The following is a 13,485-nucleotide window of genomic DNA, read 5'->3' as shown; positions in this document are numbered from 1 at the left end:
TCTGAATTTAGAACACAAATAACTACAGTACTATTAGTAAGTTTGTAACACCTGAAAATATGGAAGTGGTCTTCATAAAGATTGTTTAAACTTTACTTGTAACACTAGCAATGCCACTTGCCACTGCTTGGGTTTTATCCTGTCCATACAAGTTATACATTAAAAAAATGATATAACTTTAAATATTAAACATTAAGGAGTTCCCAATTAGTTTTAAAAGAATGGAAATCTTTACATAAATAAAGTTCTTAGCAGGACAGATAGGAATTTCTCATTCCTAACTTTCTGGAAGGTGACTTACAACAAATAGCAGTTCATAACAAATGGACAAGTTTGCAATAACTTTTAAATTTTCTGATACTATGGTTATAAATATTGACATCTTTTCATACTGGCCAATCAGTTAAGAAATGAAATCTAAATATTTGTTCAATTAAAATTTTGCCAATCCAAACAACACAGCAGTTAACTAGTGATTATGGATCTGCCTGCCATATATAACAATTTCACAATAAACTAAATAAACACATTCATATATATCCAGTGTGTTCAGCTCTACTAAAAAAAAAAAAAAAAGAAAAACCTAACATATAAAGGTCAACAGGCCACATTTCCCCAAGTGCTTTGCCAGGGTGCGTAATAGAAGAACTTTATATAGTCTGAGCTTCAATCTTTCAAGTGCATATTTGTTTTCTCATTTTTATATTGATGTTAGCTCATCAATTCACATATATGAAAATCTAATGCGATTTTTGAATGGGGAAAGGCAAAGGCCAGATTACCGGTGGATAATGACTAGCATACTGAGGATAACACAGAAATGTCCATCTTACTATTTTGGTTTATAAACCTTGAGAGAGTAGTACTGAAGCTGTATAATTCTTCTCAAACATTCTCAATTTCCAAAAGAAAACTTCAGATTTTAAAATAAAACTGTCTAGTTTGATGTAAAAGAAACCAGAAAAATTTGGCACAAAATAATGACTAAAATATGTTTCTATTCAAGAATAATCTATTTCATAATCACAAATTAAAGAAAAAATTTATATTTTTCAGTTAACAGTAAATCCTAAATCCTATAGTCAAAAAAGTTCCCTGATAAAATGTGTGCAGCCAGCTTGGCAACATACTATACTTTAACTTTCTAAGTTGTTGGCAGAAATTTCTCCTTAAATTTTAGCTTATGAACAATTCAACATTCAAAAGGGCTTCAAAAGGGGATGGAGAATGTGGGATGAGGAGTAGATAACAGAATCTAAAACACCCATTTCAGAGAGACGTGGTTAATATTCACCAAAACCATTTCACTCCACTGACCCAGTAAGAAACCCTCTGTGCATCTGAATTAAAGAATGTTTATCAAAACTAAAGCCTTTCTTATTTACAGACCCATTAAGTACTGTGTGACTTCTATAACTCTTACACTATTTAAACATGATGCAAGTGTCAAAATCACAATATAAATTTAAATATATTTTCATTAGTAACTTCTCATATTCTAGATCATCATCTCTGGCAAGTTGTACTCCAATGAAGAATATGCAGCAGAAGCAGACACCTACGCTCCATGCCTCAACTGTAAACAGAACAGATAACTCCAGTCACAAGAGAAAAATTACAGTGAAATACTACTAAGATGAAGGCCAAATTTCACCCATGGCACATTTGTGATGGGCGTTACACATCAGGTCTTACAACAGAAGGCCGTCCACCTGCATGCCATGCTTCTCCTACTCTTCTCAAATGGAGAAGAAACAGCAAGGTGCAGCAAGGAGAGTTACAACAAAGCTGGGAAGTTCTGACAGAATTGAAAAGACAGTCACAGAACTCCTGGGAAAGGACAATGCTCACATGTTAAAAAAGAAAGGCTTGTTTATTCTCAATACTTGTGCGGAGCTGATTTCAGAGTTTAGGAATGCACCAAAATGAGGAAATAATGATCCCATCGTAGATTTTAAAAAGTAAAACTCAAGGAAAATTATCAACTTCAAAAGAGTTGTAGGAAAATAACAAGAAAAACAAGTAGCAGAAAACTGGTCAGAGAAAGTAACATGAGAAAACACCCAAAGTCAGAACATAGGTGGGAGGGAGAAGAGCGTATCCTCCCCTTCAGGAACCGTGACTATTTTCAACAAAGGCAAGAGACACTGCCCTATAAAGTTAATCTGGTTAACGAGAAATAAAAAACAACTAGTGGGTGACCCACGTGAGGCCAGTTACCTACACAGAAGGGTGGGAGAGAACAGTTTGGTGGCAAGAGCGCATTAGTTGGTCTGCAAAGATCCAGGAAAATGCCCAAACTTTAGACATGTCAGATATTGCACACTCAAAGAAAAAGGGACATTTAGAAAACTATTTTAAATTTCTTTAATTGCTGGATGCCTCTTTGGCTAGGACTTGGAGGAGCATTTTTCAGTCCTACAAATGACGTAGTTTTCCATTCACATGTTTTTGTTTGCAAACCATCTAAAGGCCTTTTTCCTCTGTTGAACTGTGTTCTCTGACACATTACCAAAATGGACCCTATGCTGCAATCACACAGGATACTGCTGGAAAGTACGAATATCTAAATGATATATAAAGGGAATTATTTTTTCCCTTCTGTTTTGAAATTGTTTCTAACGGTTTCTAAAGACATGGTCACAGCTGCTTGAAGCATGTCTTCTTCACTCATATCACCTGTTGGGAAAGAAAAGAGATACTATTCTTAGAATTTCTGGAAATTTTTCCAAGTCTGCAAAGGTAAGCTCCTAGAAAATGTATTTTTATTTGACTAGTAAAAGTTTCCTTTTAGAATTCACTTTTATGTAAGAGGGTGCTTATAGAAGCTTTGACAAATACAGAGCTGTACAGCCACCACCTATCAGATACAGACCATTTCATTACCCAAAAATATGCTCCACTGCTGCCCCTTGGTGGTTAGTCCCCAAAGAGGCAACACTGGTATGCTCTGCCCTATGGTTTTGCCTTTTCCTGCATGCTAACATAAATAGAATCATGTATGACTACAACATGTATGGAATCTTCTGAATATGGCTTCTTTCACGTAGCATAATGGATTTATTTAGTATTGCAAATCAACACACTGGAGTGAAGACTTGACTTAGTTGTATATGTCAACCATGTTACTTAAAAAGATTGTTTTGAAATAATTATTCACAGAGCGTTGTAAAGATAGTTCAGAGAGGTCCTATGTACACTGCCACTCACTCGCACCCAGTAGTTAAAAAGAACTAAAACTCAATCACACACTTATATGTGGAATGTTAATGTATGTACAGATTTGTTGAAACACTACCAGCACAAAACAGAATGAATATCTGAAATCACCCCTGTAACTCCTTTATATTCACACCAACTTCTTTTCTCCCATTTTTTCTAACTGTAGGTAATCACTAATGTTCTCCATCACTATACATCTGTCTTTTAAAAAATGTTACACAAATAAGATTCATGCAGAAATCTTTGGAGACTGCTTTTTTTGGACTCAGTATAACTCTTGAGATTCACTCATGCATCAATAGTTGGCTCCTTCTGAATCCCTAGTAGTCATCTATGTTATACATGCTCTACAGATTGTTTATCTAATTTCTGCAGGGTATTTAAGTTGTTTCTAGTTTTTGATTGTAACAAATAAGGTATTAGCACTGACAAAATTTTCACTTCTCTGGATAAATGCTGTGTCTTCCAATCAATGCACATTTCTTTTTAAAGATTTATTTATTTATGCATACAAGAACTGGGGTATAGGCTAGAGGTGCAGAGAGTGAGAAGTACACCAGAGACAGAGTGCAAAGCAGAATGGTAGATCTACTGAAACACTGCTGAGGGGAGCAGCGGGGAGACAGGAGAGGTCTGCTGTGCCATGTGGGTCAGTCCCTGGCCAGGCTGCAAACTCAGGACTTGCTGCAGTGGCTGCGGACAGCTTCCTACTGCTGCTCTTTAGCCCACTGCACCAGCAGGAAGGGCCCACATTCGGCTTTTAACAAAACGGCCAAATTATTTACCACAGTGGCTGGACCAATTAAAGTGAGGGTGGAACCCTTAACTCACTTTTCTCTCTCCTATTTCCAATAAAATTTGCTTAAATATTTCATGTGTGTTTGTGTGTGTATACTAAAAACCAAATCCACGTTCTAATTCTTGCTTCAATTAGTAAATTTAAGAAACTCAGAGAGGAAAGACTATTGTGTTTACCCATATTTTTACTGTTTTCCTTTTTTCCCTTCCTAAATTTCCAAGATTTCTTTTATCATTTCTGTTTAGGGGCCTTCCTTTACTAATTCTTCAGGGTAAATCTGTTGGTGAATTAATTTTCCACTTCACTCTGGAAAAAGTATTCACTGAAAATAGAATTCTGGATTAAGTTCTTTTTGAACAGTTGCCATGTACTACCTTTTAAAAAAGATTTATTTTTATTTATTTATGCATATAAGAACAGGGTACGTGTAGGCCAGAAGTACAGAGGAATGAGAGGATTCACCAGACAGAATGGAGAGCAGAATAGGTGCACTGAGTGAAATACACTGCTGAGGGGAGCAGCGGACGAGACAGGAGAGGTCTGCTGTGCCATGTGGGTCAGCTCCCTGGTGGAGGGATCTAATTTGTGCTGCAGTGGCTGCAATAGCTTCACAGTACTGAGACCTAACTCACTGGGCCAGCTGGGAGGCCCCTACAATGCACTACTTCCAATTTCAGATAAGAAATTTGGTATCATAAAAAATGCTATGGGGGTTTCTTTTTAAAATGTCAATAACTTTTATCATCATTTATATCACAGGAAAAGGATCAAAGGAAACAGGGTAAGATGTGACATGAAATAATGCAGGTTTGTACATCTGGCTGTTTACATCCGTGAGCTTAGTGTCCCTGACTTCGGGAGAGTAGCTGCACTTGTCTTATAGCCCTTTGCAGATACAGCCCTGGGTCCATGTGGCATAGCGCAGGGCTGTTTCAATACAGTGTTTCTTAATCGGTTGTCAAGATTTTTCTAGGTTTGTCTTCAGTTCTCAAAAGTTAGACTATGATTATGGATTTCTTTGGACTTATCCTTATGTGATTCACTTGGGTTTCTTAAATCTGTAGGTTATCTACTGCTTCCATCCTTTCTCATCTTCTAGAATGCCCCTGACATAAATGTTAGATCTTTTATTATGGTCCCATAGCTCTCTTAAGTTCCTGTTCATTTTGTCTTCTAATTCTATTGCTCAGAATGACTAAGTTCTATTCTTCTGTCTTCAAGTTCACCTAATCTTTCTTCTCTCCTTTCATTTAGCTGCTGGGTCCATTCACATTGAATTTTAAAATTTCAGTTGTTATTTTTCAGTGTTAAAACTTCTATTTAGTTCTTTATAGCTTCTTTCCTAAAGTTTTCTATTTTTCCTGTGTTTCAATTGTGCTCAGAAATGTTCATTGTAGCCTTTTGAAGATGGCTATTTCAAAACTCCTCGTCAAATAATTCTATCTGTCATCTCCGTAATGGGATTCAAGTTGAAATTTTCCTGTCTTTTGCTATTATGTGTTTTTCAACTGAATCCTGAACACTCTGGGAATTATAACACTAAACCTTAGTTAAATCTTCTCTTTTAGCAGTTCTATGACAGCAATGGTAGGGTTAACGGGGTGCTGCCTTGCTGCTGCCAGACAAAGGGAGATGTGCTCTGGCTAGCCACTGTCTCTCACTAATCACTCCTTTTTGGGATGGGAAGAGGAGGTCTTGTTACTACAGTGATATTGCAATTTTTACTTAAAAGTGAAGCATCTGTTAATAATTTACTGCCTACCCTTTACTGCAGAGGAATTAGATTACAAGTTTATTCAAGAGTTTCAGTACAGTTTAAGAGAGGAAAAAACCCTATATAGTTGAAGATCACATGGTGCCTGTATGTCAAGACATAGCACAGAACCATATATGTGCAGTGTGGTCAGAGAAGAGTACCGAGTTCACTGCCAAGGGCTCCTGAGCTTGTGGTTGGCCTTTCACAAGGATATGAAAGCTGTCCTGGAAGATCCTGTTGCTGTTGCTGCTGCTGCTGCTGCTGCTGCTGTTGTTGCTGCTGCTGCTGCCTGAAACATTCAAAAGTAAGTGTACATTAAAAAAAAAAAAAAAAACCAAAACCTAAAGTAAGCCACGAGAAAAACTATGCACATGGCAAACAAAGCGATTCCACTGGCATGAACACCACAAAAAGGAAAATAAAGAGCAATCAGTGCGATATGTATCAGTGTTGGTCTCAGAAAACCCACATATCAAGTTTGTTTGTCAGATACCACAAAATAAGCCACTGACCAAATGATCCTCTGGCAGCTTTTTTTTTTTTAAGATTTATTTATTTATGCATATAAGAACTGGGGTACAGGCCAGGGGTGAAAGGATTCATGAGAGCAGAAGAGGCAGATCTACTGAAATACACTGCTGAGGGGAGCTGTAGGTGGGTCAGTCTGCCATACCATGTGGATCACCTCCCTGGCCAGGGATGGAATTTATATTGCAGGGGTTATGGATCGCTTAAGAGCACTACACTTTAACCCCTTGTGCCACCAGCTGCTTTTATGTAACACTGGTTGGTTTACTGATACTTAATATTGTTGGAAATCACTGCAAGTAATTACCTTTGAGAAACACACCATATCAAATTACCAAAGAACTGTCAATCAGATGTGAGTGCACCTGCCCTCATCGAGGCCTTCCCCGACATACTATCCACTCTGCAGTCTTACTATCTCTTCATTTCCATTTGCTGTGTACACTGTTACTACCTGAATTTTTCCCTTTGTTTCCCTCCTGAGAGTGTAAATTAACAAGAATGCAAACTGTATCCTTCCCCCCAGTGCCTAAATACTTGATAAATGAAAAAAAAAAACGAGAACTATTTCACACACATTGTAAAGTGTCAGTCATATATATTATACTGAAATCAGTTCTCCCTGTATCATAAAAATACACATAAAAAAAACATGATTATGACATAAATATGTAAGTGTGTTTCTTGTATTTAGACACTGAAGTATTAAGATCTAATGGGAAATCATATCTGCAAATGATTCTCAATGATTCAGAAATATCTGCAACAGAGGATTCTGAATGAAGGGCACAGGCACTCTAGGACTTTGTTATCATTTAGTCTAATTATTCTATATATATCTATATACATATATGCTTAAAATTAAAAAAAAAAACAGAACAGCTGACAATCTGAGAAGATAGTTTAAAAATGCATATAAGGATTTTTAAAGGAACAAGAACTTTTAAGAAATTTAGCAGCAGCAATATTATTAAGAGAATAGCACATTCCCTTCGAAGGTTTCCTCTTGATCTTAGGTTTTAATATGAACAACAACAAAAAAATGCAAACAGAAAATTACAACCTGTCCCTACAGGCCTCTGAGCCATCATGTAACATTTGCACAGATTTGTAATTATACAGTGTGTGGCGAATGATGGACTAGCAAACCCTAATTCTGGAATGTGGCTTGAGAAAGTCAGGTCAGAGATATGAGAAACTCCTGGCACATCAGATATCTCTCTCCTTGCCCTCTTCCCCTCCTCAAGAAAGTATGTCATAATACAAAGGAGTGCTACAAGTCAATCTACTGCCAATCTTGAAGCAGCTTTGACACCTTTTGTATGAGACAACACTGTAATATGAAGCTGTTCAGTACTCAGCATCCATTCTTACTGTTTTCTAATGTGTCTTCAGCATTAGAGAGGCCAGAAAATGAAAAACCACGTGTCTTAGATGGTGTCCAACTAGGGTTCTGATTACATGAAGCACTAAGATGAGAAGTAAAAAGCAGGAATGAAAGACAGGTACCGCCTGCTGCTTTCGTTCCTTTCTGCTGGCCCAGCCCCAGAATTTTGCTTCTGTAGTGGGGGCCAGACTTCATGACTCCATGTCTAGACAACTATGGGCAGCTCCCTCAACGTAGGAGCACGGCTATCTCAGGTCACCCTTAAACTCCACACCCAGGTTCCCCATCATCTTAATCAGGCAGGCGCCCTCCTTAATCAGGAGGGCGGCCTAGAATGCACCTTCAGTTCTGCCTAGTACTGTACAGGGTTTTAATTTCTATGTCAGGTGTTTTCTAAATTATCTCTAGCAGTTACTGTTTCTTAAAACTGAACTGATAAACTATGCCATGGCACTGAAGCAGTGGTCTAAGTATCAGGCAATCAAAACAAACAAAAATTATACAATCTATGATTATGAAAACAGCATCTGTTTCCCTCCTTGTTGGGGAATACACTTTAGAGACAGAAAGAATTTGCATCATTTTAAAGCTACACCTGGAGACGGCAAGAATACTGCTAACGTGTATCTGTGCACTATTTTACGGTGACACAGTAGTTACACAGTCTAGCTTTTATTGGCCCTAACACGGAGGTAAGCAGGTGTTTTGCTTGGGGTTTATTAGTGATAAAATGGATTTGCTGGTAACTCCTGGAGAAATATGACTTTGAAACTAACATTTAATTACTGTAAATGATTAATTTCCAATAATTAGATTTCTGAGAGTATCTTTTACACTAGAGAAGTCCTATTATGTATAATCGATGCATCCATACTGTGCACACAGTGGTTATTACATTAAGTATGAAGCTTAAAATACATGGGGAAAAACTAAAAATTTGAATACACAACAAATTAGCACCAGGGTCAATATGGATAAAGTAGAAGGAAGAGTTAGCTTGATAACCTTAAAGGTGAGTTTCCAAAGATGGAAACCAGAGAGACAAGGACTCAGTCAGGCCTCATAATAAGGAATTTTAGTAAAAGACAAGCATTAGTTTCTCTTTACTCTGAGTCCTACAAGAACCATTGTTAATCAATGTTAAAAAGAAATACTAAAGTTTTCTCTTAAGGCGTCTTAACATTTATAAAAAAATCTATAAAAAAATCTATAAAATATTCTCTGTAATTCTCAAGTTTCACCAATGTTTTCAAGGTCAAACCAGGAGACAGAGGCTAAAAAGCAGCAACTGAAAACTACCACTATGTATCTCCCTCCCCAGGCAACTATTTTCAGTTAGGAAGGAGTCATACCAATCAATGCTCAAATTTTAATTTGTGAATTTAAGATTTATTTTTATTTATTTATACACATAAGAACTAGGGTAAAACCCAGAGGAGTAGGGGGACAGGATCACCAGAGAAAGAGTGGGAGCTAAACAGGCAGATTGAAATACATTGCTAAGGGGAGCAGCAGGTGAGATAGGAGAGGTCTGCTGCACAATGTGGGCCAGCTCCCTAGCTGGGAACTGAACTCATGCCACAGTGGCTAGCAGTACTTTGATTGCACTGAGACTTTCACCCCTGTACCACCAGAGAGGCCCAGCTCAAATATTTTTAAAAGGTTCAAGATTGACTGAAATCTCATTATTTACTGTTGGTACTGTATGTATTCTAAGTTATTTGTTATGAAAGGTTACTACATTATCCTTTGTCTCAATCTACTGGAATTTCCACATTTTTAATCAAAAAACATTACAAGATATATTTTTAAATAGAAAGGGATTTGTTTTTATACTTTAAATGTTTTCCTTTTCTTAAGTGTACTTACAAATTTTGCAATTTCTCTATAAGGCACATGTGTCTGAACAATTTATTCTGGTAAAAATCAAAGTCTGAAAAAAACATGGTATAAATACCACTTGGGAGCTGTTCTGGAAAGCAATTTAAAACTCTGTACTAAGGTCTTAAAAATGCTCAAGTCTTTTAACCCCATAATCTGACATCTTCAGAATAATTAAAAGGAATGATGATCTGAAGCATAAAACTAGTCCAAGGACAGTTTGCTGAGTAATTAATTCATAATGGTACAAATCAAAAGGTTCATACGTAAGTAATAAGCATACATTCACTTTATGACGTACCATGTGGCCTGCTGCAGAGTATTTACTATCAAGGGAAACAGGTATTTGTAACTGCACCTAACCGAGAACATGACAAACACTAACAATTATAAAGCCATGGAAATTTAGGTTTTCTTTCAATTTTGATACTTCTTAAAATTCTTAGAACATTAGTTTTTAGTTTATAAATACTAATTGATAAAACAATTATCATTAATATGACCAAGCAATAATAACTACCTGTACTGTGTGACAATATCATTTGGCTGTTTTTTAAAAAAACCTGCATATTTTAGAGGCACAGACTGAAATTATTACAAATGAAAGATATGATGATTTAATTGTTATTACTGGGGGTGGTAGAGTAGAAAGGCATGGAGATGGGGGCAGAAAAAAAAACCCTAGCCAGGTGCTGATAATTGTTAGATCTGGGCAACAGATATATATGCCTTCATAATGCTGATTTCTCTACTTTTACATAAATTTGAAATCTATTGCAATGTAAAAAATTAAAATTTAAATGGAAGTGAAAAGCACTAAAACAAGTACTATTTTGAAATTTTATGTATAATTAAATCCATTAATCTATCACTGAATAAAGACTAGAAATATCTCACATTAAGAGGATGTCAGTTGATCAGAACTTTCCATCATACACTTCTGAGTTGTGACTTTAAAAAAAACAGAAAACAAGGTAAATATTATCTTCATTACATCATCAAATGTAAACTGCGCCAATATTTTAGATACCACTATTGTCAATTATGATTGTCAGATGCTGCTCAATTTCAGAGGCTTTGAAATGTGAAAAGTGTGCACCTCAAAACTGATGATATAATAAACAATAGTAAAGAACAGGCCAGGTTCAGCCACTGGTCCTTTTTTTCTGACGTAGAATCAGAGGGTCTATATAAAATCTTTTAAGATGGAGTTTGACTGTTACTGAAAAGGATGGTATTTTTATAGGGTGAAAATTCTATTGAGAGTACTTGTAACATCAGGCATACAGTTAGGTCTTGGGACCTGGTATTTCAGATTTATGGTTTACTCCCATGTCCCTGATCCCAGAACCCTGCAATGTACTCTCCCCTAAAGTGAAAATAAAGCAATTACCACCACCTCTGGAAGCAGGAACCCCCACCAAAAATGCTTTTTCCCTACTGAGAGAAGGAGAACTTTGCAGGGTTAGTCAGATAACCAAGAACCACATGCAGAGGACAATTATACACTGGTTTTTGACTTGACCATGATGCTTTTGATAACTGAAATTTTACAAGGATTTTTTTATGCTATTTGTTAAAAAACAAACAAATACTGTTCAAATGTTCATAGGGCTCAAGCAGTAATTAAAACACCCTAAATAAAATCAATACTTTACGTCAAAGAAATATGTTCACAGACAGACAAAATAGCCAAAGCAAACATTACATATGCAAATTTAATATTGTACCAACTACTTTACTTGTCAAAGTAGGCTTCTCTTCTCTTCCGTAGCTCTTCTGAAGTAAGATGTGTACCTGTAGTCTGTGCAGTATCTTGAGATATATTTCTGGAACTACCTGAAAACAGAACAAAATACAATCATTTTATTTACAAACATATTCAATCTATTTACACTTAAAAACAGGTTTTTAAAAAGTTCTCTTCTCCATCTTACCCAAAAAACTACATAAATTCAGTGTAATCCCTAACAATTTTTTTTAGAAGACTTCTTTATTTGCATACAAGAACTGGGGTATAGGCCAGAGATGTAAGGGGTGAGAGGATTCACCAGAGACAGAATGGGGAGCAGAACAGGCAGACTGACTGAAATACACTGCTGAAGGGAGGAGTGGGCGGGTCAGGAGAGGTCTGCCACGCCATGTGTCAGCCCCTGAGTGGCCAGAAATTGAACGCATGCTGTAGTGGCTGTGGATTACTTCACAGTGCTGCACTATAACTTGTTGTGCCACTAGGAAGGGCCTGATCTCTAACAATTTTCAATGAAATTCTTAAAGTAGAGCAACCATTACTGAAATTTGTAAGGAAACTACAACAAAGCAATGTTGACAAAAAAGAAGAGAAACAGAGGTATCATATTTCTAGACTCCAAACTATACCATAAGGTTATAGTAACCAAAATGGCATTGTATTGGAATAAAAACAAACACAAAGACCAAGATCCCAGAAATAAACCCACATTTATATGGGTAGCTAATCCTCATATCAAAGAAGCCAATGCAATGGAGAGTGAAAAGTATGCAATGGAGAATGGAAAGTCTTTTCCACAAAAGGAAAAGTGGGAAAACTGGACTCACATGCAGAAAAATGAAACTACACTTCTCTCTCATAGCACACACGAAAATAACTCCAAGTAGATTAGACTTAGATATAAAGCCAAAACCCACAAAATAGAAGAAAACATAAGCCAAACACTCCACAACATGGCTTCACTGATGTTTCTGGGGACTCAATTCTAATGGGAAAATAAATGGGACTATGTCAAACTAGGAAGTTTCTGCACAGCAAATGAAGGATCATTGAAATGAAAAGATAATCTACCAAATGGGAGAAAATTTTTGTGCATAATACATCTGGCAAAGGGCTAATATTCAAGATCTACAAAGAATTCATACAACTCAACAAAAATATAAAAAAAAATCAAAACATGGGTGGAATAATAGACATTTCAAAGAAGACATATAGTCAAAAGGCACATAAAAAAAAATGTTCACATCATTTATTATTAGGGAAATGCAATTCAAAACCACAATGAGATATCACCTCACATTTGTGAGAATGGCCCATATCAAAAAAACAAAAACAAAAACCCAAAATGGACAAAATAGAAACAGAAACAATAAAAACTGGTGAGAATATGGAAAAATAAAGGAAACTTTGTATACTGTTGATAGAAATGTAGACTGATCAGACCCATGGAAAACAATAGATTTCATAAAATACTAAAAATAGATGTACCATATGATCCAGCAATTTCACTCCTTGGTATTTAGCCAAAGAATGGAAAAACATTAATTCAAAGGGACACATGCATGCCTATGTTCACCTCAACACCTTTACAATAACCAAGTTATAGAAACAGCTTAGGTGCCCAAAGATAGATGAATGGATCAAGATGTAGTACATATACATGATGGAGTACTAGTCAGCTCTAAAAAAGATGAAATCTTGCCATTGATGATAACATTGATAGAACTGGAGGGGATTATGGTAAGTTCAATAATTCAGAAGGAGAAAGACAAATACCAGATGATTACACTCACGTGAAATACAGAGAAAAGAAACATAGGAACTGACAAAATGAAACCAAAACAAAGCCTAGAAATTTGACTGCAAAACTGAGGCTTCTGCGGAAAGGGGGAGAGTCAAAGAGGGGCGGGAGTCCAGTGGTCTCTGGTGGTGGGTGTGGTGTGCTGTGCTCATATATACCTGAGGTGGTGTAAACCTAGTCTCCTAAATCATATACAGTAAACCAATGTTATCTCAATAGTTAAAGTTTTCTTCTTAAAAATATTCTGCTGCTGAAGAACTAAAAAGACACAGCTCCAAAGAGGAAATGCAGATGGCCAACAAGCATATGAAAAAATGTTCAACATCACTCGTAATAAGGGAGATGCAAATTAAAACCACAA

At 36.4% G+C, this 13,485-nt stretch overlaps 1 protein-coding gene across 4 annotated transcripts in view; it reads right to left on the bottom strand.

The window, feature by feature from the left end:
* Positions 1–697: 697 nt before the first annotated feature.
* Positions 698–13,485, bottom strand: part of ATXN3 (ataxin 3) — a 32,469-nt gene continuing 19,681 nt past the window's right edge. For 3 of the 4 annotated variants that reach the window (XM_004681608.2, XM_012724479.1, XM_004681619.2), the window contains exons 9-11: positions 11,316–11,412; positions 5,939–6,066; positions 698–2,679 (exon numbers count right to left, since the gene is read on the bottom strand). In XM_004681608.2, the coding sequence (XP_004681665.1) occupies positions 2,588–2,679; positions 5,939–6,066; positions 11,316–11,412 (317 nt within the window). In that variant the 3' untranslated portion in view covers positions 698–2,587. Of the gene's footprint in view, positions 2,680–5,938; positions 6,067–11,315; positions 11,413–13,485 lie in introns of those variants that run through there. The other variant, XR_001145412.1, reaches the window with a different exon arrangement.

Source organism: Condylura cristata, unplaced genomic scaffold, assembly GCF_000260355.1.
Source record: "Condylura cristata isolate star-nosed mole 26May11 unplaced genomic scaffold, ConCri1.0 scaffold00013, whole genome shotgun sequence".
NCBI lineage: Eukaryota > Metazoa > Chordata > Mammalia > Eulipotyphla > Talpidae > Condylura > Condylura cristata.
This window is presented reverse-complemented; position numbering and strand designations above follow the sequence as displayed.